General features: G+C 43.1%; 1 protein-coding gene across 1 annotated transcript in view; it reads left to right on the top strand.

Moving 5' to 3' along the window:
- Window positions 1–25,545, top strand: part of LOC135937751 (hemicentin-2-like) — a 170,268-nt gene that overhangs the window by 110,624 nt on the left and 34,099 nt on the right. The window contains exon 3 of the mRNA XM_065480963.1: window positions 23,390–23,600. Within this exon, the coding sequence (XP_065337035.1) occupies window positions 23,390–23,600 (211 nt within the window). The remainder of the gene's footprint in view (window positions 1–23,389; window positions 23,601–25,545) is intronic.

Genomic DNA, 25,545 nt, shown 5'->3' with positions numbered 1-25,545 from the left:
TGCGTGGCGTAAATAAACAGTACGTGCTTATTGTTAATATTGTTTGCCCTGCGGCGAGCGTTCGTAATCAAATTACTTAATATGTATGTGTGTGTAGGCGCGTGTAGAGAGGCGAGAGAGTGAGCCACCTCCGCCCACCCGCGTCGCGCTGCGCCGCGCCACGCCGGGCCGGGCCGAACGAACTGCTCCTTGTACCGCAAAGCAGAAATCAGCCCCTGGAGAGGAACACTTACTTGCCAAGTGCCTGCCGCCGAGCCAAATTATGCAAACGAGCCCCACGAACAAAATTAATTCGCCCGTTCGCGCAGATTTTTCTTTCTTCTGCTCTCTTTCTCTCCCACGAATGCGTCTCGCTGATTTATGCCAACCTGTACAATAAAAAAGACTCTGCGAGAGGGATGGCCTCCCCCTAAAGTATTTTAAATGGGCGTTCATATATATAAAAAAATAACTGAAATTGCCCCTCAACATGAGATATGGTCGTGGGAATAAAATTTTCTTCCGCGGCTTAACTTTAAAATACAGCCGGGTGTCGCTGGATTTTTCGCCGCGTTTAACTCACTCCCGGCTCCTTCGCAAATGAATTTATTGCCGCAGTCTGGGGGCCCGACCTTTTTTGGGCCAAACTCGCGTAACTTTCAACCAAGGGAGATATGATTAAATTATTGTTCGGTCCGCTCGCAGCAGCAAGAGTGCGAAATCGATTAGTAATTCGACTCCTCTCCCTGCTATTTATTCAAAGGGATGAATCAAAGCCACGTGTTTCGAGTTGACGTGTGCGCAAACATTGTCCGCCAAATTGGCAAGCTGATGAGTAGAATTTGTGTGATGTTCAATCAAATCAGATTCCTTTCATCAATAAATCGTCCCTTTAAATATTTGGATTAGAGTTACGGTACAAACGGGGAGCCTACAGGCGATCAAATTTTCCACTCAATTAAACTGTTCGAGTGTAAAATACACATTATGAAATGCGGGAAAATTGTTTATTTAAATAGAGAGGGGCATAAAACATAATTTCAACAAGTAAACAAGAAACAGGTTGGTGATGAAATTTTTAATGCTGTGCCAAAACGTGACCTCTCTTCAAAGTCCAAACAAATAAAAATAAGTTTCAAAGAAATCGCTGTGCATACGCGTTTCAATCGGTGAAACAAACTGCCGCAGCGCTGCTCAATAACTGTCAGAGAGACCGAGTATGGAAAATAAGTTCACTCATCCATACGCCTTTGCTTTTGCTGCCCACTCATGAATATTTCAAAAAGCGAAACAAAAGGCTCAGAACCTCTTTCCTGTCCCGATTGTCAGCAGTCTAAGCTCTCGCGCACACACATGCCCATATCTCTGGGCGGCTTATGTGCCATTAGTGGGGCAGAGGACGACGCTCGCACATTACAGATTATTCCAATTCCATTTCCTTGGCCATACACTGCTGGCTCTCGACTGGCTCCGTCTCTCTCGCTCTCAGTAATTTACGCCCACTTTTAACTCGCTGTTTGAATAGTTTATCGCCACTTTTGGCGGAACGTGCACATGAGATAATGCTCATAGGAGCGTGGCTGTGTTTTGTCCTTTGTAATGAAAATCCATGATGGTGCCGGGTGCCAAAGAGAATCAAAAGGAACTGCGGCCGCAAAAATGCGAGCAAAGGTCTGTTTGGCGTGAGACGTGCACTGGCTGACTCTCAGAATGGACGAAGGGAGAGTGAGCAGAGCACCAGCGGAGTGAGGGACACACTCTCACACACAACGCGGCAACTTAGTCAAAGTTGTAATGAGTAGTGGTGCATGAAATGGTCCCCGGCCTTCACTCATGCGACGGGACCTCTGCGCGCCTTATTATCTCCTCATATCGCCATAAATGAAAGCTCACTTGGAATCTCATTTTGATCTTGTATAGGGTTTCTCCATTCTTCGTCCAGATAGCAAGAAGTCATAATGGAATGCCAACTAAACATAGTCATGCCTCGTCTCCCTTGCAATATCTTTTATCCCTCTGCCTCCTTTTCTATATATCGAAACTCAACAGAAATAAATTAAATCAAATAATGCTAGATTAAAATTTAGCAAATAACGTGAAATATTTATTTGAAATCTCACAATTAAAATTATTATGAATAGAATTCCCTGTTTTGCTAAATTGTATGATTTTATATGAAAGTCCCCCTACAACACCATTGATTGGCACTAATTGCTCAGCAACAAGGTCAACAATAAAAATTTTTCTTTTTCATTCACGAAACTCACGCTCACCCTTCAGCCTCTTGACGATTTTCTCTGGCAAATTTCGATACGGATGTCGATTAGATCCGTAAAAGTGTATATTTTTACGCTCAGTAGGCGGCTGGCGGCTTAATTGAAATATATTTGTGAGAAAGTGGGTTGCGTGTCACGAGGGCCGAGCGCAGCCAGTGGTTGCTGCCGACTTTTGCCTGCTGCACTAAACACACACACACACACACAAACTGCACGCATAATTACGTAGGGCGGCACACACACACCTCTGGAGAATCGGGCCCTGAATCAACGCTGCGTGTCGTTCGCCCTCTCTGGCGAGGCAGCCGGGCTTTTTGTTCGCCTTCTCTCTGGCCCTGACACATGAATAATCAGAGCCGAGCGGAATTAATGGGCTGCGAGCGCGAAATTTTCCTTCTAAATTTCAAAGTTAGCTTTCTCACTCTCACTCTCTCGCCTGCCCGCCCGCCCGCCTGGCTGCAGTCGGCGCTGAAGATGTATTGTTTCGAACAAGTTGGCCAGTTTTGTGTGTGTAATTTGATCGTTCCCTCTCGAATGAAGAAAAACGGGGCTGCCAGGAGAGCAGCGCCTGACTGCTGCGTGGGTCGCCGTGCATGCTCTCAAAGAACTCATAATCGAATACGTGGGACGAGGGAAATAATGCTGCCCTGAAATCAGCGGAATTCTGGCTTAAATGGAACATGATTGTTTTTATGGTTCAGCTAAACCTCATGAAAGCGGATTTTGAGCTTTGATTCTGAGAAATGAAATCAAAGATTTTCCATTTGGTGATGGGGGAGGGCTCTTGATTTTGTCGATCTCTATCAGGCTTGCGATTTCCTGGAAATAATAATTCCTCGCACGTGCATTAATTATAAATTTACTAATTAGAACATCTTAATTAATCAATTTTTACAAACATAATTTACTATCTAAAATTCCAAAACATTAAAAAATTAATTAAAATTGCAAAATATTAAATTAAAAAAACTCATTTTTATCATAATTTCCATATTTTCCTTTTTTCGAACCTCGAGAAATCAAACAATAATTTTCCAGCAACTCCGCACGTTCCTACCCTCATTCCAAGAAGCATCAGCTCAGCTAAATGTTTTTACCCTCGACTTTCGTTCGGAGTTTGCAAGGTTTCCCAGTGGTGTGAAGTTTCATTTGGCCCGACTAGTGGATCAGACCCCATTGTTTTTGCTCGGCATCAACACGGAATTACTTCGCTCGGCAGCTTTTGCTTCCGACGTCCAATGAATGACTCGTAATGGGCATTACTTTCCGACGGCCGGGCGAATTAGTTTTCATTTCGGACCTGCTGCGGCTGCTGCTGTCGAGGGCGAATTCGGAAAGTTTTTGCCTGGCATCCGCCGCTGGAACTGGGTCGAGCCAATTGCGGCCGCTTTGCAAGTGCCACCACCGTCTTTTATTACTGCCGTCAACCGCACCGCGACCTATCTATTTTATATCATGCAATTGACAAGTTTCGTTCGCTGGCAACAATCGAAGAAGCGCGACTGGCTCTCTCTCTCGCTCCCACTCTCGCCGTAGAATGCCTCTGTACCATACCATCCATATATCGCTCGACTGCATACATTCGCGGTTCGCGTGCCTAGGAAATGGAACCGCTCTTTCAGACCGGGGAATTTTTAAAATCAAACGGCGCCGTTTCGCGTTTTTCACTTTATGACGGGGCAATCAAATGCGAGGCAAAGTGCTCTTTCTCCTTTGAATAGCGGGAGCGGTAAAAAACGACCACACGCTCGCCGCCTGAAGAGCTGTCTGACAAATCAATTCATGCCGCGCGGAAAATTAAAATAAAAATGATATGTCAGTGTCGAAATTTGTCTCTCGTGCGTTTACGGCCACCAAAAGCATCAAGTGAGTTGTGAATGTAGTTAAGTTTGATGACAAACTTTGCCTCGCTTAAATTACGAACTTTTCTAATGATTCCATTCGAATATCGCATTTGAAAAAGTAGGAAACTTAATTAATTAATTGTTGATTAATTCTAATGAAAGCAGATGAAGCACACAAAGTTACCATAATTGTGATTATTTTTTCAATTAATATTAAATACAGCTTCCTCGGTGTATATTTAGGGTAGCCGTTTTTTCCATATTTTTCAAATTTGAAATAAAAAATAGTAATTAAGTTGATTGTGTTAACTTAAATTCTTTTAACGAATTAAATGTTACAACATCAGCTTCGATTAAAATGCAGGTTTATTTGGAGGGCAGCAGCTATGCAGTTGCGGTTCCTAATTTCGAAGGCTTGTAGTTGCGTTTTCAAATTTATATTCGCAAGCCCCAGGAGTGCAAGAGTGTGTGCATAAAAAATGCTTTCAGTGTTTACCGTTTTCTAGCTCTTTCCCTCGCAGCCGCCAGAGAGGATTCGCTCAATTATTTTGCGTGAAATTACTCCTAACTAGGCAGAGAAAGTTGGCGAGGCGAGCCAGTGAGGCGAGCATTGTCTGCGCGCGCTCCGTTGTCCAAATCCCCGGAGGGTGTGCATAAAAAGTTACCACTGCGCGTCCAAATAAGACTCCTTCTTTTTTCCTCTTCCTTTCCTCTTCTCTTTCGTGCCTCCCAACGAGAAAAGCAGTTTATTAAGATGATTCCAGCGGCTCGAAACTGTTGCTAGCTCTTTCTGCCGCCTTATCATCCGTCGGTCGGTGGGCCGGTCGGTCTCCAACGTGATGCAAAAAATATAACAATAATTTTTATACCAGCATCCCAGAGAGAAAGAAAAAAGAGGAACGGCGGAAAAGCGACGAGTTCACGCAGCAGGAAAAATTTGATATTTCCTCGAGTTAGCCTGAGACCTTGCAAAGCGTTTTATTCGTCGTTTTTTTTCTCAGGCCAAATAGTTATTTTCTGCTAGATGATACAGAGCGAAAGAGAGACGCGTCTGCCCGAGTCGGTCCCTTTCACATACCTTGGGAGGAGGTCCGCAATATTTTCAAGACGTCGGCTATTGTCTTGGCTCACTCGCAACTCGCTTGAATCCTTGCTATTTTCATTCAATGGTTCCAATTTGTAAATTTATTATTACTGCGTGTTTGTATATTTGTTTATAGCGAGCATAATAATCATTCTGACCGTCACAAATAGAAAATATATCTAAATGATCTATTTATAAATTTAAACTGGCTTGTCAGTGAATTGTGGGCAGTTACAAACTAATATTTTTCCAATTTTGCCCATATCTTAATCTTAACTCAATTCAAATAAGTTTCTCGAATCCGTCCTGCTGCCGGTAAAAATTCGCATAGCTCACAATCAACAACCAAACTCAATTTTCCTTGTTGCAAGAAAATTTCATATTAGCTTAGCGTATATAACAGCAAATCCACCTGTTTCCAGACGATTAAATTCAAAACTCAACCGCAAGCATCCTCCCCCAACGCAAAACCAAACAAACAAATTAAAAATGGGATGAGTGAGCCGCCGTGTGCAGACTCGCATCTCCTGTCAAGGACACAAGACCCTCGTTTCCTCTTGTCTCCTTCCTTATTGAAAATATTAGCAAACGCATGTGTGCGTCCTGCTCTTGCGTCTCCGTCTCTCAGAGGGATCCAATGATGCATCTAAAATTGGATTCAACTCCTCCAACTGCTCCTCACTTTATCCACCGGCTCATTTTTATACCTCGCCCAACTGGAAGGCACGCTGCTGGATTTTTATGCCTGCTCAAGTTTGCAGCCGGCAGCGACAATGGCCCTCGCTGCCGAATTTGTGCCTTGTAATGGAATTTTTCGTAAGCGAATCCATTCTGGCTGCTCGTGCGCTCGCCGCTGCACACGCGAATAAATAATTAATCCGGCGTTGGAAATGAAAAATGCTTCAATTTGGAGGGTGCTCTCGCAAATAGGCACGAGCTCATCCTGCGCGCCGTAATTGACCCTGAGGCATTTTATTTTACAATATAGCAGACGTGTTTATGAAACCAAATCGTGCCCTCGTAATTGGATATCGCGTATCGTTCATTTCAGCCACACTAGTGCATAATTGATATACGAGTCTAAATTTAGATTCGCTTGTAATTAAAAGGTTCTCATTCATTTTTCCACTGCTGACTGCAAAATGTACCTTGCTGTTTGCAATGTTTCTGTATGCTTACACAAATAATAATAATTTTATTAAACGCAGACCGTTATACAAATATATGTTATTTTTTTAATTTTCTTGAAAGGAAATGTTGGAACAGTCACATATTTTCTAGCAGTGCCATAGAATTCTAGCTGCATTTTTACTTAAAAAAAAATATGTATAATGTGTAAGCTGGTGTTCCAACACAATATAAAATCTTGAGAAATGTGCAGCTGATGCACTTAATGCCAGAGTTCATCTATCCAGGATAAGAATTTTCCCCATTTTATATGCGACAAGATTTTTCTTAGACATTTTCTTATCAAAAATGTCTGCGACGCTGCGACTGTGGAATAAAGTTACATCATGCTCTTGCTCAGAAGCAATAGAAATGAGAACAGAGAAAGGAACTGATGCACGAACGACAGTATGAACAGCCATGTCTCTCTCTCTCTCTCTCTCTCTCTCTCTCTCTCTCTCTCTCTCTCTCAAATTTTTAACTTTTGTTGAAGTTTTTTTAAATTAAAAATTAATTAACATAATTCTTTCATTCATAATATAAAACATTTTTTAGCATGTGACACAGCTGACAGCACAGAGACATTAAGTAGGCACAGACAAAAAAGACTCACCGAAAATCATCAAATGTTCCTCCAAATCCAATGAAGTGAGTATTTGGATTTAAAATTTCAATCGCAGCAATTTCTACTGCTGGTGATCAAAATTGAAATATATTGTGGCTAAAACTGGACAGGCATGATTATTACAAAAACTATTTTTCCATCATTCACAAAGTGACAACACACGCCACCTATTAAATATAACATCGCATTTATGCATTATATTATTATCCAAGCGGAAAATTGGAGAAGCGTTTTCGTGTGCTATTTGTTTCGCCAGAGAGTACATTTCTCGCGCCATTGTTCAAAACGCTCATCGGATTAACCAGGCCACATTTAGGCCTACACCCACGTTCAGCGTGGGCTAAAGAGCAGGATTAACCTGAATGAGAATTTGCAAATTCATCGCAGTGACAAAATGTGTATTTTCCAAACCAGGAGCGTCAGAAAAAAATGTTCTACCAAAGTGAGCCGAAAAATGATAAAAGAGTACGCATGCTCACGTTTGAATAACAGCCTCGTTGACCCGAATACGACCAATAATAACGAACGGAACGAGTTTGTTTACGAGTGAATGACACAAGGAAAACAAACGGCATGCAAAAAAGTTGGCAGCGCGGCAGGCGGTCCGAAAACACTGGTTGCAGAGCACGACTGAGTGGATATGTATTCATAAACAAAAATAAGTGCGACGTCCTGGCTGTGACTTTTATTCGTGTCGACATTTGCCGCGCTTTTGCTCCACACCGTGCTTCGGCCCCTAAGCACCCACAGCTCCCAAGTGCGGCCTTTGCAGCGAGGAAACGAGGTGCGTGCCGCAATAAAACGGCTCGTTTGTCAAATAAGCGTGTCTGTTAAAACAATTTTTACGATCCATTCCCAATATCTGTTCGACTTCTACTGCAATTATTATTATTATTACTCACGCAGCGAACATCGACGTCGCTTTCTTGGCTTACAGGCTGTCCCAAGAGGCGTATGCAGACAAAGGAACTCCGATATTATCAGAAATTTTTGGTGTTCCAGTTCCAATTTAATTTCCATCGTTTTACTGATCCGGTCCCCAGCCAGGCCGATATTAATGTTCTTTTCAACCAAAAATACAATTTAGGTAATGGAATTCCTTAGGACATTTTCCTTAAAATGCAGAAGTAAAAATTCAATTTAATATTCCTCTGCGATAAGAGATACATTTGTGAAGTTCAATAGATTTCAGAAGAAATATCATTTTGGGCTAGCCTGTAGGAGGGATGCTGAGCCACGCGCTTTTGCTGCAGCACCTCGCTTTCTCACACGATCGCGCGCATTTTTACAATCACAATTCTGGAGAACGAAATAATAAGATATCGGCTGCTTTTATTGCCGATATTTATTGTGCGCGATACATTTGGAGCACGGCGTGCTTGCAGAGAGCGGTGGCGAGGTAAGGGGGTCAAATTTGGCATCCAGGCAGCCTCAGGGCGCGTTTCGCATAGCTTATGCAAAGGGTGGATGGGCAATCTGGTTAGCTATTCTGCGCACAACCGGTTTTCCATTTCGACTTTCAAGAGCACACCACCTCTTTTGCTACATGTCCCAGGCTCTCTCTCTCTCCCGCTCTCTCTTCGGTACCGTTTTGGCGAGGATATATCCAGGAGAGAAAGAGAAGAGAGAGCCACCGGATCCTTCCTGTTCGCTCGTCCGCTCGCTCGTTCTTAGGATATAAATTATGACAATTGCAGGTGACGTCGTATGAATTTCAATTCGGCGTTTTGTACATAAGTGTCACATCTCACAGTCCATTTGTGCATTCTGCCGCTGCCGCCGGGCGCTCCAGGCAGAACTGGTATTCGTTAATTTTATTATCGCAAATTATAGGAACGTGCCCGGCGAGCGGCTTCGCCGCCGAGTTGCTCTTCCTGCATATTCATCGTGCGCCCAGATTTCGATTAGGGTTGCCAGTATATCTCAATCGGCCTGAAATCTATTCGCGTTGGGCAGAACGTTTAGAGTCACATGAAATCAAATCAGTCGGGCCTGTCGTCAGTGTCATGGCTTATTCAACGGATCGATTGCAGCCCTTTAAATCTGCTTCCATACCGAGGTTGGCCGTTTTCTTGCTGTAAAAAGTTTTTACTCGTTTAAAAGTGACGGAAAAACACCGGGGCTGTGTTCGCTTTTATCCCTCCACGCGGGAAAATGACTAAATTTATGATATGGCATTGCAAATGACGAGTGCGCGCGCGTGTTTGTTTTGTTCGCGAAAAGCCGAATTCGGAGCGGGTGAGATGGCGTTTCATGTGCCAGGCGGGATAATTTTATTTGGGTAAACCGCTTTATACGCTGGTGAAACACTCGTGGAAATTAAATTTTGGAAACATATGGTGATGCTCATATGTATGATTCAAGCGGCAAATTCGTAAACCCATAAATTTATCCCTCATCAACTCTGTATTATTTCCACAATACGCTTCCCCAACTGGCGCTCGTTCGGTTTTCCACTAATCGAAAAAATACGAATTCAATTGCAACACTAACACAAGCATTAAAAAGAATATACTGACTTTTGACGCCAATGCATTCAGGAATAACATAAATTTGAAATTATTCAGTGGCTTGGTTGAAAGAGACATATGTTCACCATCCTATTTTTATGGAATATACAAAAATACTCTCCATTTCTTGTAGGTTCCTTTTGCCGCTGTTGAATACCAGCTATTTCTGTTTAGTGTGGATTGCAGACGGCATATTGTATTCTTTTTCCCATATCTCGACAGAGATTCATTTTTCGTTGGCTGGTTGGTGCACCCTTAGTGCAAGTCTCCCTCTATTTTCCCCCTGTTAAAGAAGGAAAGTGGGGGAGTAATTTCGTTCTCCAAAAATAGAAAACGAGTGTTCAAAATAAACTCTACTGAAATCGAATTCTTGCACTCCAATGCAGACTGTGCCTATGTTGTATGATCATCTGGCAACCCTATTTCAATTAGACCGCTCCCCGTTCCACGTGTATTCAAAATTCACCTGGGCTGACGAGTCGTGTGGCGCTTTTTATTCTTGTGCTCGTTCTTTTCAATTGATTCGCCACGAAAGTTGCTCGGTCGCAGCCCCCGGCCACCCTCCTCCGCCCAACCTTTTATACTTTTTTATTTTGGCGCACTCCACAAGCCAGCAGCCAATTCAATTTGCTCGCATATCATTACACCGGCTGAATATTTCATTGTGCTGATGCTCTCTCGGCTGCTTTCAACCCTGTTTCGGCCATAAATTTTCAATGACTTATTTCAACTGCCGCCGGCAAAATGACGCATGTGTTAGATGCACACATTGTGATCGACCCCGTTTTAATAATAAATCATGCTACTTGTTGAGTTAAGCCGACCGAGCGAACACGCCGATTATTTTCCAATTTGAATTTTTGCGTGTATGCGTGCGGCCGGAGCAGCCTCCCCGAGCTGCTGCTGCCGCTGCAAAGTTTTGCCTTGGGATTTTAAAATTAGCGAGCGGCTTCGCTCGCATCCGAGTGTAACGCTCGAGGCAACGGGTTAATTTCGCATATAAACATGCCCGCATTATAATCCGAAGCGAAGTTGATTAAGCCAAAGCCGCAAGAGACGACAGAGGCTTACAATGCAACGTCACGCATTTCTATATATCCACCAGTATTAGCTCTTTTATTATGTCGCTAAACGGGGCATTTCATTCAGATAGATTTGCTGTACGGAGTGCACGCAGATTTTCACGATAGAAAACATTATATTTTAAACGATTTTTTTGTGCCAGCTATGATACGAATGGACCAAATTTCCTTGTGGAAAGAAATTGTTCTGGATTAATTCATTGTTTTTGTTTCATTTCACGAGAATGTGTCGAACATTCATGGTATCAATTTTCCTTTCTGTATAGATGTTGTTTTTCACACAATAAATCATGTATCCAATGTATCGATTTCAAAACATACAAAAGCAAGGCGGTGACACTTCTGTCAAACGCAAGTTGCTAAGACGCTGTCCTTGAGGGCAAAGCCAAAGTAATCACAGACAAGTTAAAATAATAGACATCGCTAAAATCACTCACCAAATTCTTGTTGTCACACACGCCTTGAAGAGGAAAGGAAACTTTGTCGCCGAATAGAAACGTTCAGTGCGGGTGGCTTATCATTCCACTCTTTCTCGTCTTTTTAAATCTATATATGTTTTATATAAACTGAATTTCGGCAAAATAAATACACATAATTTTCTAATTTGATATGCTCCGATCTAGTTGCCAACTATATCATTGTTATCTATCTACACAAATTGTTAAACGAAAGAATAATATGTTAAAAAAATATGAAGGTAAGCTATCTTGCTGCTTAAAGTGCAATCCTCAGGTCCAGTACTTTCCAAATTTTTTAATTCTGTTCATAGTTGGAAATACTATAACTCTAATTAATTTAAACTAAAAACGGAAATATTTTATTGCTTTGTATGTTTCTCTAGTTTTTATTTTACCTTTCATTTGCACGTTCAGATGTGGAATCCACACATATAAATATCACTACATACTCTCTACTGAATAATCACTAGACCTATTATTTGTGAAGTGCCGGAACTAATAAGCTTCTACCTGATGAACCGAAAAATGAACCTCACCACAGCACTCGTCGTCCCTCACCTTTACAACTCTCACACGTGAATTTAGCATGTCAAAACGAGGCACTTTCACTGGCGCTTTTCAATTTGGAATTCAGCGGCTTTCTGCCTGTCAGGCATCGGCAAGATCAAAAACACATTTCGCCCCGCATTTTCCAGCAGCTTGCCCGTGTACACGCTCGACTGTATTCCGCTGCCGCCGCCGCATGCTCACGTGTGCTGCGTGCGTGTGTGTTAAGAGCAGTATGGTGCGCGGAGCCAACCGAAACACGGCGAAAACCTGTTTTTTTACACTAGACTTCCGTGAAATTTGCCTTTAAAAAGAGGCTTTGCCTGCGTCGTACATGCATATGTGTGCGAGCAGAGCAGACGCATGCAAAGCGTGCGCGACATTCTCGCCCAAATCCTGCGCAGCGACGGTTGGCAGCAGAGCATCAACTCCATTTAGTGCACATATCATTCTGACGCTGCAAGGTCCCGCACTTCTTTTTCCTGCTTTCCACGGCAGGCAGGCAGGCAAATAGAAATTTCAAAGAGAGCTAGCTGCTTGTCGCCAGGACGCAACGCTGCCGGCGTGCCTGGGAATTGGAATCCGCGCTGTGAATCAATGTAAATTTCCTTCTCCTTGCTGCGACGCTGCCGCTGCTTCTCTCTTTTTCGCCGGATTACGCGGGTGACACAGGATTGCTGCGAGGTGATAAATGGAAGACATTGGCACCCGCGCGATATATATGAAACAACCGGCAATCCCATCAGCCCGAGAAATATTTTTCGCGCCGCCAGCGCATACGCCGCGCCAGGCTGCCGCACACGCACCATTTTTAAGCGGAAAAAAAGTCGAATTCCGCCGTTGCCTTTAGTGGCTGCTGCCTGGGCGGGTTCAGCACCGGCATGCGAAATTCGCGAAAGCAGCCATTTTTTACTCTGCGTGTGCTTGTGCTTGCTGAATTCGCTGCAAGTGGCGACGACTTTTAGATGAAAAATCCCAGGCACGCAAATTGGCCGCCGTAATTTGCGAGTAATTACCAAGTCGTCGTCTAGGTGCGCTTTCCCGTCAACCTGAACCCGTGGAATTGCCATGCTGCTCGCTTGCTCCTTTTACGACGAGTGCTTGGACTGGCGAAAAGTTTCTCTTAATTTCGGTTTCCATAAAACAGTGTGCCTTTTTGTGAAAAATGCTTTCGAGATATCCACTTTGGTGTGAAATGAAAGCAGATCTTCACTGACCTTTTCCGCCGAGGAACATTTTTTATATGAAGTTCTTGCACATGGACGATTTTCTAGATTCAAACATCCGAAGCTGAAGGGGTTCCACATTGTTGGCATACAAACGACATCTCACCTCAACAAATACGGCCCACTCTTTCGCTGTTGACGCATGAAATCCAATTAAATTCACCTACGAATATTTTTAGAGGCATGCACACTTCGACAAATCTCTTAGTCGCTCGCTTGTGAGATTGACTAGAAGGTGAGGCTTTGCCAATATTTGGGTTTGATGTTATCAACATTATGATGCCTCTCCATGCAATATTGAAAACCAATCTTTTGTGCTTAAATTGGGATTTAGAGAGAATTCGAAGTAGATATGCAAGGCAAAGTTACATTATTTTACTTGTAATCCATAAAAAATGCCAGACAGATTCCCGATACGCTGCTAAAAGTTGGAGGAAATTCAAACACAATTTAACCTGCAAAGCCCGGGTCTATAAACACAGAATGGAGGCAAAAAAATTCAATTAGGATTCAAATTTCCTGGTCGGTGATATTGATCAGTGCGCCGCGGTGGTGTGCAAAAAGGTAGAAAAAGTGCTGCAATCCGTCATTTAAATTGCTTGGCAGACAGGAAATAACCGTAGCTGTCACTCTACTTTTGACGCGCGAAAGACTGCGTTGTTGATCGCGGCGACGGCGGCGGGCGGCGTCAAAACTTGGCGGCGGCGGCGGCTGCTGCTACTGCGAGATGCGGGCTGGAAAAACAAGGCACACACAGGCGTTGTCAGTGTAACGATCAAACAAAGGTCAGCCAAAATGGCGAGCCATGTCCTTTGGCGGCGGGTGTCGCCTTTCGAGGGGTGGCGCACATAATAATAATAAAACTCAAACGCCGCCAGACACAATAACGAATACAGCTAATGAACTGTGGACGAGCAGATTTGCACCGCGTTAAAAACACAAAACGCCACGAGCAGCAGGGACGTTTTTTACTCGATTTGTCTTCGTGGTGGCCCTGATCCCAAAGCATAAACTTATTTTCAGTTGGAAATTGGTTTTTGTGATCAAATTAATTCAAACTTTTGCTTTTGAAGTGGTCTGCTGCTTTTGTGCATGTAAAAATAAAGATAATTTGATCCTTTCCGTCTTTGAACTCGCCTGCGAGGGTTCAAGAGCAGAAGGAAAACAAGATATCGGTCGCGGCGGCGAGCCACTGCTGTTATTAAATTTGCATGGCGCACAAAAAGTAATGGGCTGGAAAGCTAGCTGGCTGGCAGGCGGGCAAAAAAAGAAACTTGGGTCTTTTTCGCGGCGCGCGCCGAAAGTTTGGTGTTTTGTTTGATGTCGGATTTCATAAAGCGCGCACGTGCACAATTAGGGACAATTATACACTCGGCGCGGATTTTGGGGATGAGAACCGCAACAACGGCCCCGCTGCAGCAACGCCAACATTGAATGTGATGCTGGCTGGCTGGCTGGCTGGCTGGCTGGCTTTTTTGACAAACGCCCGCCACAAACGACCTTTTTCATGCCCTCATCCTTTCGGGGCCGCCGAAAAGCAAGCGGGCGGCAAAGGCGACACGCGCTGTGTAACTTTTCGGCTTTTCAAAGATTTACAAAGAAAATCTCACGTGACGCCTGCTCATTTTCTACGTTAGTTGGACGTACGAGGAAAGAGAGAAAGAACCGCGCGCACCCGCACTGCTGCACTCACTCCACCCTTGAAATTCATTTCGCGCAGAGGATTTGCTTCTTCGAAATAATCGCACCCGTGGAGTCATTTTTCAAAAAGCTGCTCGCTTTCTTCTAGCTTCTCTCAGGCGGATCAAAATTCTAAATAAATACGGCGCCAGGCACGTTTCGCAGTTGAAGCGGCGGATTAAGTTACTCGCCATTATCGGCCTGTCACCTACACGCTGCAGCCCTGCCCGGAGTTCGCGCCACATTTGTCCTGGTGCCGGAAAATCTGACTGATTTGATGAATAATTAGCGCCAGCGCGCGCCCCCATTATTATTCCAGCAAGAACGCTGAGGGTTAGGACTCGCTTTCCTCGCCTTTCCAGGGCAGTGAAGTGTGCCCTTGAAGAAGATGAATCAGTTGAAATCGGCCCTAAGACAGGGTCGGCTATTTTTACGATTCGGTGACAAAACAAGCGGATAAAATAAATTAAATGTTATTTAAATACTACTTTTCAACGTAAAAGGGTGAAAATCCGCGATATTTTTTGTTAGAAAAATCTCATAATTTTACTGCAGAGGTGGAACGATTTTTATTGAAGCTCAGAAATTTCCACCCACCTTTTAATCACAGAAAATAATTGATGCATTCGCTTCATCATTTTCCGTCTTCCACATCCCTTTCAAACGTTATAAATTATTAACGCGTGTAACAGCAGGGGCTTATTTGTACCAGCTTAGAGTTGGAGCAAGCAGCCCGTTTTTCAAAGCCTTGCCTGCTGACTTAGGGGGAAACCAAGATGGAATTCCCGCGGGCCGGCTAATATGTATGTAATTTATGTTTTTCGACCGGTGTGGGCGGAATGATATGCTCGTTCTCGCACTTTGGGATTAATGATATGCACCGAGTGGTGAGGAGCGAGCCGACCAAATTCCACACACATGATACCTCGCTCACTTCTCGTCGTGCAAAGTGTGGGCAATTTTCACCTGAAACTGCCGGAATGTCGGTCGGAGCTGAAGCACCGCCATTTTCATTAGTCGCAGCAGCGGGGCGAAAGCAAATATCGCCGCCAACTTTCATTTTCTGCACACGCACGCGGGGGATGAACATAATATTCGCAGTGAAAGTTTGTTTTGCGCTCAAGGGCGGATGAGAGCAGGGATGCTCGACAATTGCAGAAAGTGAAAGCCAGGGGCTGTAAATGCCTCGCTTTTTTAATGAGGGGGAAGCTGCGTTTTTACAATTTACTCCTCTCCGCCAGAGAGGCTGGCTCTCAAATTTTTCGTGTTAGGAAACTGAGCAGATTAAACCATTGATCCACTGCCTGTGTTTCTGTTCTGCCGTTCGGTCACTGTCAGGATGACGACTGTCTTGGTGTTGCGGCTAGTAGTTTATTAATTGTTACTGAAGAAAATTGTTTACATTTATGAAACTTGAAATATATATCAAAACTAGGGTGCAAATTTACAAGTATGATTGTTGCGTCAAACAGGAAAATAGTCACTCAATTCCCTGTCAGCAGTCACAGCTGCGCAGTACGTGAAAATGAACTCTAATTTCTAATTCAAATTAAAAGAGTGACTTTCATAGTTAATTCTGCAGTACATCGCAGAGCTTTTAAATACTATCCTAATTTAAACAAAAATATCTTGAGAGGTGAAATGTTTTATCAACTCACTAGTAATTGCTTTTCTTTTGATATTGATTTCATCATTTTTAACCATGAAATAACCCGCTCCTGCTGGAAATTTTGTTAAAGCCTTGGACCATCCATTCGAATTTCACAACATTTGAAATCAAGATAGCCACAAAGTAGCTAGTTAACTGCTCCGCCACGTGTGCCAAACTCCTTTGCGAAGCCACTGTGGAAGACGGAATGGGTCACGGAATGGCCTCAAGTGTTTTTTCGGCTCGTGCTGGGCTCCGAGTTTATATAATACGCAGCAAGCCATGTTTCGCTCGCATTTTCCATAATATAGGTGCGGATGCGTATGTGTATGGTATATGAGAAGCTTACATTCACAATTCGATATGGTTACACGTGTGTGTAGCGGCGGGAAATATTGGGCAGTCGTTCGCGAAACGGCAGGGGTCCGCCGTTTTGCTGACTCAGCGCCCTTTTATTTGTATTGTACATGCTTTCTGCTCCACTTGCGTGCACGCCGCGGTACCGCAGATTGCACGTGCTGTATGTATGAATTGCTGATTTTCCTGCTGATAACACACCGGCAGCAATACAACTCGCAGCCTTTACCGCCTTAGCAAACACCTCGTGTAAATTGAAAATTATTGAAAGATCAAAGAGATCCGGTGAAGGAAATGCCAAGGAGGAATTCGATCTATTGCTTCGTGGCTAGAAGACATGAACCTGCGGTATTATTACATCGCATTTGATCACCGCATTCCTGGCGTGTGAAAATTGATAGGCGTGTGATGCGGTTTATTGGAAATGTGTGTATTTTTAGCTCCATGTAAGTATACGTTTGCACGTTTAGAGCTATAACCTCAGATTTCTTGATATTAAATTATACAGTACAAGTCTAAGTCTAGCAGCAGGGAAATAAGTTTTATAAGGTAATTCCAAAAATCTTACAAAAGTCTTGTAACAACAAAATCCATAGCCGAATTGAGTTGTCCTTTCTCGCGATTTTCCTGGCCGCACGGAAAAGCAGAGTCGAAATTTGCCAGTCGGCAAATTTCATTAACCAATCTGCAGTTTGGTTCCCAGAACACGGAGTTGAAGCATCCTTCTTGCTGCTCTCTTGGCGGTCTACGAGCAAATCAAATTGGGAATTCCGTCCCGCTCTGTACAAGAAGCAGCCCTCCGATAATAAATTAACGCTCGGCTAACTTTCGTGTCGCCGCCGCCTCTATAGGTTTTGAGAGAGCGAGCAGCCGGTAGCGGCAGCAGCATAGCAGCAGCGGCGGCCAATTTATGCACGCAGCTCATCCTCCAAGATATCGCTCCTTCTCGCAGCCCGTAAATCCAATTCTCGGCCACCTTTCGCTGTGAACGCCGTAATCCGCAGGCTTAACCAGTTAATTAGTCTTTTGTGCAATGACTCGTGAGCGTCTCCGCGAGCAACAAAGAAGGGTCCTGGTTTCCCCTGGCGGGTTATTTGTCGCCACACGAAACTTGATCCTAGTCACAAATCAGTTGTGAAATAATAATTTAGCTGAATGATAGTGAAAAACATTCATCCAACGAACAAAGAAAAAGAGAAGAATTAAAAAAATGATGGAAATTACAAGTGGTGTTGCTCTGCGCGGACTAAGCATAATGCAACACCACAGCGCGTTAAAACTCGCCCTTTAAAAAATCACAATTATTATAAGCTCTTTCAACGAGTTATCGTAAGCTGTTTGCCAGGAGTGTTGCCTTTTATAAATTTTATTGATTATACCATATAAAATGAATGTATTGACTAACTGTGAGAATAAACAGCAATATTATACTAAGTGAAACTCTTCTTCTTGTGACGCAAAAAATGTAGAGGGAAAGGAAATAAAGATTCTGTGAGGCATCTTTGAGGCATAGTGCCATGAAATATTTTCTTTTAGTATCATCAAAGTTATAAATTTAAGGTAATATGTAAGAAGTTTCCCTCCATAAGTAAAACTGAACTGATATTTTACTTAAAAAAATCAATAATTAGATAGCCAGACACGTTCATAAAAAATATTTAAATTAAAACTAAATTAAAAGAGACGCAATTTAAAATTACTGTTAGCACAGAATGATATTCGCGTCCTGATCTTGCTTCAACAATATCTTCATAGCACTGAAAGTTTAAAAAAATCAATGCTTCTTCAAATATAACTAGAAACTTTAGAGGAAATCCAATCCTGTGTGTCTCTTGCGAACTCTGATCTTCACTGTTAAAGGCAAGTTATCTAAATACGTCAAAGCTCTGGAAAGTTTAGAAAGTTCCATTTCGATTCTATAGATTTTTTATTGGAATCAGTAACTATAGTAAATCATAGTAACCGCGCTTGAAATAACCAAGCACTTTTGAGGTAATTTTCACCAAGTTGGACTACACTGTCACCAGAGGATAAAGAGAGGTCTCTTCCACCTACACTCCCTTTTTGAACTCGTCGACCTGCAGACGTTTTGCAAATATGTCGGTCGAGCTCCCCTTGTGCTTTTACTGCAGATTTGTGCCTTCCTGCCGGCTGGCCGCTCGAATAAGTAAGTCGGCGGCACCTGCTGCCGCACTTAATGGCCATGGCCAAATAAATTCCAGCGGATGAGCCATAAAATTAGTGAGCGCTGCGAGTGGTCCGTCCGGCGATTAGGGCACCCAGAAGGATTGTAATACACGTGTAAAAAACGGCCCTTCTCTCAGGCAGGTCAGCCGGACGACCCCTTACTTGTCCCCGACGACGCGCGAGCAAAGTGCTTATCGATTTATTTATTTTCTCGGCAAACAGTCGGCGCGTCACTTGAATTTTATATACGAGCCTGCTGCCGAGACAGACACTTGAACCGAGGGTCGTATAATAAATGTAATGCGTGTGTTTCTCTCCGTTCAATTGTTACGAGCGGTTGGATGCGCGAGGAAACCGAGCCGTGTGTGGTCTCCGGAAAAGAGCGTTTCACTGAATTAATCAGCAGCGTCCCCCTGAAGTGCAAAAATTCATTGCCGCAGCTTCCGGTGCGCCGACGTTCCACGCCTAATCACAGATGGGGAGGCACAGATAAATAATATTTACTGTCACGACTCCTTTCGCTTTACGGACTGGAAGTCGCAAAATAATTAGTGGTGTTTCCATTCATTGCGCCATCTAATCTCAATCTCCTTTACATTCTTGAAGGCTTAATGGTCCTTACACACGAATTCCCAGCACAGACGTTAAAAATTCATGTATCGTTGCAGCACTCGGTTTATGACTCTTTTATTACCACACATAAACAGGTCTAATTAGAGCAGTTTGGCTCACTGAGGAAACAAAAACGTGGCACCTAAAAAACTTTCCTCGATTACTGGGAATTTCAACCATGCGCAGTACTTTTGATACACGAATAAAAGTAGCTGGGTTTGCGACGGATGCCAGAGGAACATTCCCACTCTCTCCTTCTCAGTTAATTATATCACGCAGTTTTCGTCTTTCTCCGGCTGTGCGTCTCTTTTGACATTTTTGCCCGATCCTCAAGACACACACCGTGTACAAAGGGACAAACGAAATCAGCCTTAAGGAGCGCGGCGTCCAAAGAAAAGTTTTTTCCCCAACTCTACTCCGTCTTCTTATTCTTTCCTTTTGTGGATCTTTCGCTAAAAAAGAAATTGCGTTCTCGTTTCCCTGGGAGAATTAAGCTTCTAAAGCACTTCCCACACGGACGGCAAAAAAGCCCCAAACCTTCTCAACTCGAGACACTTTGCATCCAAGGTGTTATCGTTCCTCTCCACTTTTTACCCCGGCCGACACACGCACCCCGACATTATTCTGATGACTCGATTTGGACCCTTTTCCCTTGCTCGGGCCGCGCCGCGTCGGAAATCGGTGGAATGAAAATGACGTCCTCGCCCGGCGACGAAAGCCGCTGATTACTGCAAGCGCTGAATTACGAAACAAGGAATTGAATCCACGAAAGGTGGCGGCCGAGACCCCTGGGAATGTTTGGGACACGATTTTATTGATTCAGGCCGAGTGTATCGCAGAAAGGCTTGAATGCGTCGGGAGGCCCAAGCTCGCACGACCTGACCTTTTCGCTGGAAAATTTCGCCCACCAAGACAAAAAACGCTACACCGGCGAAATAACAATTTGTGCGTGGAATAATTGCAGAGAGTTGCTGCCCTCTAGAATCACTGCGAGGAGAAAGGATTTGCACATGAGAGAGACGTTTTAGTAATCTCACTTTAATCCAAATTAAAATGTTTAAAATTGCTCTTATAATTTGTTTCTCGCTTTTGCTGTCTTCGATATTATAAAATTTCAGCTTAATTTGAATTATAAAAATATATGTCACTTTACGTTGATTATTTAGTGCCAATTGTAGATAATTTTTTTTTAAATTTGACGTATCGGATAATGACTGAATCATTAGAAAGTCGTCATAAAGTGCACGGTTATTACCATTTTAACTCTAAAACATTCAACGCATTTCATCAGAAAGCCATTCTGTTTTAAGTGCAATTGCTACACCCTGATAACAATTTATTCTATTTTTAGTTTAAAACATTTACAATTCTGCAATGTGGACCGATGATAAAAAAAATATTTTATCACTAAATCATGTAACTGGCAACGATCTCCTATTTCCACATTATTTACCATTGCATGGCAACCTGTAAAAAAATATTTTGGTTGATTTTGACATAATCTCTGAATTCGAGAGAAAATTGCCGGTCTTAATTAGAATTTTTAACACTTAACAAAAAAATACTTGAAAATGAATGCTGTATGAATTAGCTTTTGCCATAATAATTATTGTGCTATAATTCTTCTTTCTGTTTAAAAAACTGTAGCACTTTAGCGTATTTATTTTTGTACAGTGAAGTTCATTATTTACAACATTATTTCCTGGGAAATACACCAAATAGAGCAGTCGTCAGAGTATTAAACCTGGCAGACATCCGAAAATGAAAAAAAACGGACGTAAGCCTGCCGAAATAACATTCCCTTTCAGCGACTTGGCAAATAAAACACGTGCAGCAAGGTGGAAATTAAATACGCAAAGCTGACTGACGGATTAACGCGCGATAAAAATTCATGACAGTTTTGCGGCGGCCAATTGCGCACACACGCATGAATTCATGCATGCACGCGTACATGTACACATACGTGCATTTGTAAATTTTCGGCGGCATTTTTGGCGGAAGTCGGCGGCGGCGGACGGCCGATCAATACTCTTTGCACCATAATTTATGGCGTGGGAAAGGTCAACCCGGCCGAATTGTGTCGCGCTCGCTCATTGGTTGTTGCGTCACTGCTACTAAAAAGATTTCACTTTGGGGTGAGAACAAGGGGCGTGAAAAATTGGTTAAATCAAAAAGCAGCTCGTATACTGTCAGCGAACAGGAAGGCAAACAAAACGAATTGAAAAGAGAATGCCATGCAGCTCGTCTTCTAACAATCCTCTTCCCTTTCTTCCCCACTGACAGAATTTGTAGGTTAAATTTGAGCATCTCGCCAAACAAGCAGGAAAATTTTGTGCAAATTTTCGTACTTCTAATATTCTGGTGCTATTGTATGTGATACTGCTTGATAAATAAACAACAATCCATGCGTTTAGAATGTTGAGAGCTACGCCATAAGTTCTCTGAGAGCAAAATCACTTTGCAGCGAACATTTTTTCCTTCATGTAGCTCTTGAATACGAATGAAAATATTCTACCAAATACATCCCACGGCATGAGAGATTGATGTGGCGGAATTCTCAGAACTCTCAGTGAGTGTCGCACTTCTCAAAGGAAATCTTCCATTTTACGAAAAATTGTTAGAAAGAAAATCCGCAGGCCCTAGGGAAAAAACATAAAACGTATTTAGGGATTGACAACCATAAAATATTAACACTCGCGGTATGGGAAAATGGGGAGCACGAAGCTGGAGTGCCAATTCAGCTAGCGTTCTTAAAAGCAGCTATTTTGGCCGAAAATGGACCATCCAGCACGTCCCTAGCGCAGCAAGAATTACGAGCAGAGGTGATTTAAAGATCAAAACCGTGTGGCCGTAAAGAACACGGACAGCTGCTGCCGCCGCTGCTGCGGGTGCTGCCCGGCTAAGATTTTTTTCCAGCCGGAACTGCCCACCTGCTGGGATAAAGACGTTGCCTTGCCCGCCTCGTCGGTGTCTCTCCTCCCAGGCGAAAATGCAAACCCGCAGAGCATTAGAGCTCAAACGGTTGCATAAGTTTTATAGCTGTTAGCATCACACGGCGGCGTGTTGAGCTCTTGATTTTTGCTCTTATCCTTTCTGCTCGCGGCGCTCGCTCGCTTGCTCGAGCTGTTGAACGAAGACGGTTATCCCTCGTCGAGGCTGCTTTTGCTGCTGCTGCTGCTGCTGCTGCGATGGAGTTCGGAATTTGCTTTGCGCACACCCGACGAGAAATGATTTAGGTTTATGTCGGCATTGAAACTTTCTATAATGCGGTCTGCCGATGACATACTGTAGCGTGATTGCATTTAAAAGTTTGGGATTTACTGCCGTTAATTTCCAAGAGATGAATATTGTGTCGCAATTTCTTCTCTTCCGCTGAATTTATGTGTCTTCTGGAAGTTAAATATATTATTTAGAATGCGAATTCATCTTATATTTTCTGACGGAAAAAATCATAAATTTCCAATCAAACCACATCATCTGCAGTAGACATGTTTTATTGAAACTATTGACATAAGTCTTAGTCAAACAAAATCAATTTTCCTCATTGTTATTGAAGTTATTAAGTTAATTTGTTAGTCTTTTGATACTAGAGGCATGCACGAGTGGATTTTGAGAAAACCCGCACCCGTCTTTGACGATCTATCTACATACTCGCTCCCACCACATACCCAATATTAAACCTAAACTGGAACCCATCGCAAAGTTCCCCCCTCCCGAAAAAAATTAACATGACGGGCTTGCAGTGGCTGAGCCCACATCTACTCTGACTAGCACCACACACACACACTCGCGCCCGCTCTTACACATCTGTAAGCCTGAATATTTAAACCTGCTCCAGCTTTTACTCTAAATATTTACCCACACACGGCTGGTGCTAAACAGTATTACGTGGACTTTCCTCCTCCTCGGTGAGCAAATTGCTAGAATATAAAAATGCATATTATACTTCCGAGATAATGCCCAATTTAATTAAACTAATTTCACGTGCTTCGCTAAACTTGTGTTTAGTAGCTAATTTCGACGAAACAATTGTAATGCTACACTCCGCTATAAATTCGGTTTCGACATCAATTTGTGTTTTACTCATCCGGCCCGTTTTGATTCACAGGTGTCGTGGATACGAAGGCGAGACGCGCACATTCTAGCCGTGGACCGGTACACGTTCATCGCTGACGAGCGGTTCCAGGCGTTCCACGCCGAGTCGATGGACACTTGGACCCTGCAGATCAAATACGTGCAGGCGCGAGACGCGGGCCAGTACGAGTGTCAAATCAGCACCGAGCCCAAAATGAGCCACTTCATTACCCTCAACGTCGTAGGTGAGTAGTTTCATGCGTCGAAAGCAGAGTTGACTCTGCCACGAACGTGAACAACCCCCTCGAAACAAACGCGGGTCCAGACAGAACACCTGAGAGTGCGGTAGAGGGTGCTTTTTGACCGACCGAATGGCGTTTGTTTTGTCTCCAGCACAGCGCAGCAGGAATTCATCTGTTTGTTTGCCTGTTTGCTCTCCGGTCTCTCTATCTCTTCTCTCGGCAACGGGCCGGATATATGGTGCTATAGTGCAAACTTTGATATTTGAGACGCGTCTTCCCTGCACATATCCATATTTGGTTAAAGCCGGGTCTCCCTATCCGATCCAAAGTCGATCTGGCAATACTTGTTGTAGCCAACTACTACTAACTTCTTCTTAAGCCTTTCACGATAATTAGTATTATTTATTAGCTTTATGCAATAAAATTACCTAACAATATGTTTTGCTAGTTAGGGTTCGATTTTGAGTTGATTATCGTATCTGCTGATAATGTTATTTTGGGCTCAATTTAGATGTTTGAAGCCAACTAAGGCGATTTCCTTCTAAATAAATATGCACATTTTTAGGGGGTTCAATTGTGTCAATCTTTTTGATTTAAATAAGAGCTTTCAGGTGAAATTCAGTCAGATTAAAAAGCAAATAAATTAATTTAGGCTAAGGGATTTTAAATTCAATTTTTTTACCTTTAACTCTGCATAGAGAAAAATCACCAAAATTATTTCGCGTTTTTGGACGTAATTAGAATTTTTACAGGCAATTTAGATGGTCTTAAGTATAGCTAAAAATTCACAAAACAGTGTAAAACGTGCGCATTTGGTATCTTAAGGATTACAGAAAATAATTGACCGTTTGAATCTCGAGCCCTATTCATGCAGCATAAATATTACTATGATATTTATTTTAAATCACACTTAAGGACTAAACAAAATATTCTTAGGACAATGATGGGCAGCCTTCGAACTGGTGACGATGTGTGTGCAAGAGCTTTGCGAATATACACACACTCTCTCACTCGTGAACGATCATAGGCACCGCCAATTTGGGTGCTCTCAATTGTGACGACGACGCTCCGCTCGCTGCGGGCGGCGTGTGTGTTTGATTTGTGTATCGAGGCGGTTGATGTGGATTAGGTACCTCGTTTTCCAGCATTAACTATCAGCGGTGGCTGGAGAGGAAAGTTTCTAGCACGGTTTAAAGGACTGCGCGTGTTGCATTGCATAACTAATAGGCTTATGACATAATTAATTAGAAAAGCAATTACAAGCCTCATTTTGCTTCTCGGATCTACGCTATTATTTTCATATGATCTGTACGCTACTTGGTTGCATGGCAGCAGCTCAACAAAACTTTCATCTATTGATTAAAGAAAAAAACGTCATCTGTTGTAAACTGAGAGTCGAGAATAATAATCCATCCGCTCTAATGAGAGGCTTATGCGGAATTCGCAGAACAATCTACTATTATGCATTTCAACTGTTTTGAACTACCAATTCAAATAATTAATTAATTGCATCCAGCATCAGGCAACAAAGCAACTGGCTGCATAGCTTCTGTGTTTTTTAACCCAACTAACTTGGAAATAGATGGTGAAGTGGTGCTCCAAGATTAATTTACCGGAAAAACGCAGTGCTTCAGCAAAATCAAATGCGAGAGTCGTTATACACCATGTAAAAATCACCGCTGCAAATCTATTCAATTAGCGAGTCAAACATTAGTGGGACTGATTGATCAGAACGGTGGCGAGTGCTGGAACGAGCGAGCGCAACTGGAATTAATTGCACTGCAACGCAACGCCCCCTCTCTGCAGAGGCAACTGGGCGGAATGGATCGCGCAACAGCCAATTTCCATAATTCAGCCGCCGATATCAAGTTCCTGCTATAGTGCACTCGAGTCGACAAAGAGAGAGAGATGCGCGAGATTCGTGGAATCAAAAAGGTGTGACCCTTTG

The sequence above is a fragment of the Cloeon dipterum genome, chromosome 2 (genome assembly GCF_949628265.1).
Source record: "Cloeon dipterum chromosome 2, ieCloDipt1.1, whole genome shotgun sequence".
Classification (NCBI taxonomy): domain Eukaryota; kingdom Metazoa; phylum Arthropoda; class Insecta; order Ephemeroptera; family Baetidae; genus Cloeon; species Cloeon dipterum.
This window is presented reverse-complemented; position numbering and strand designations above follow the sequence as displayed.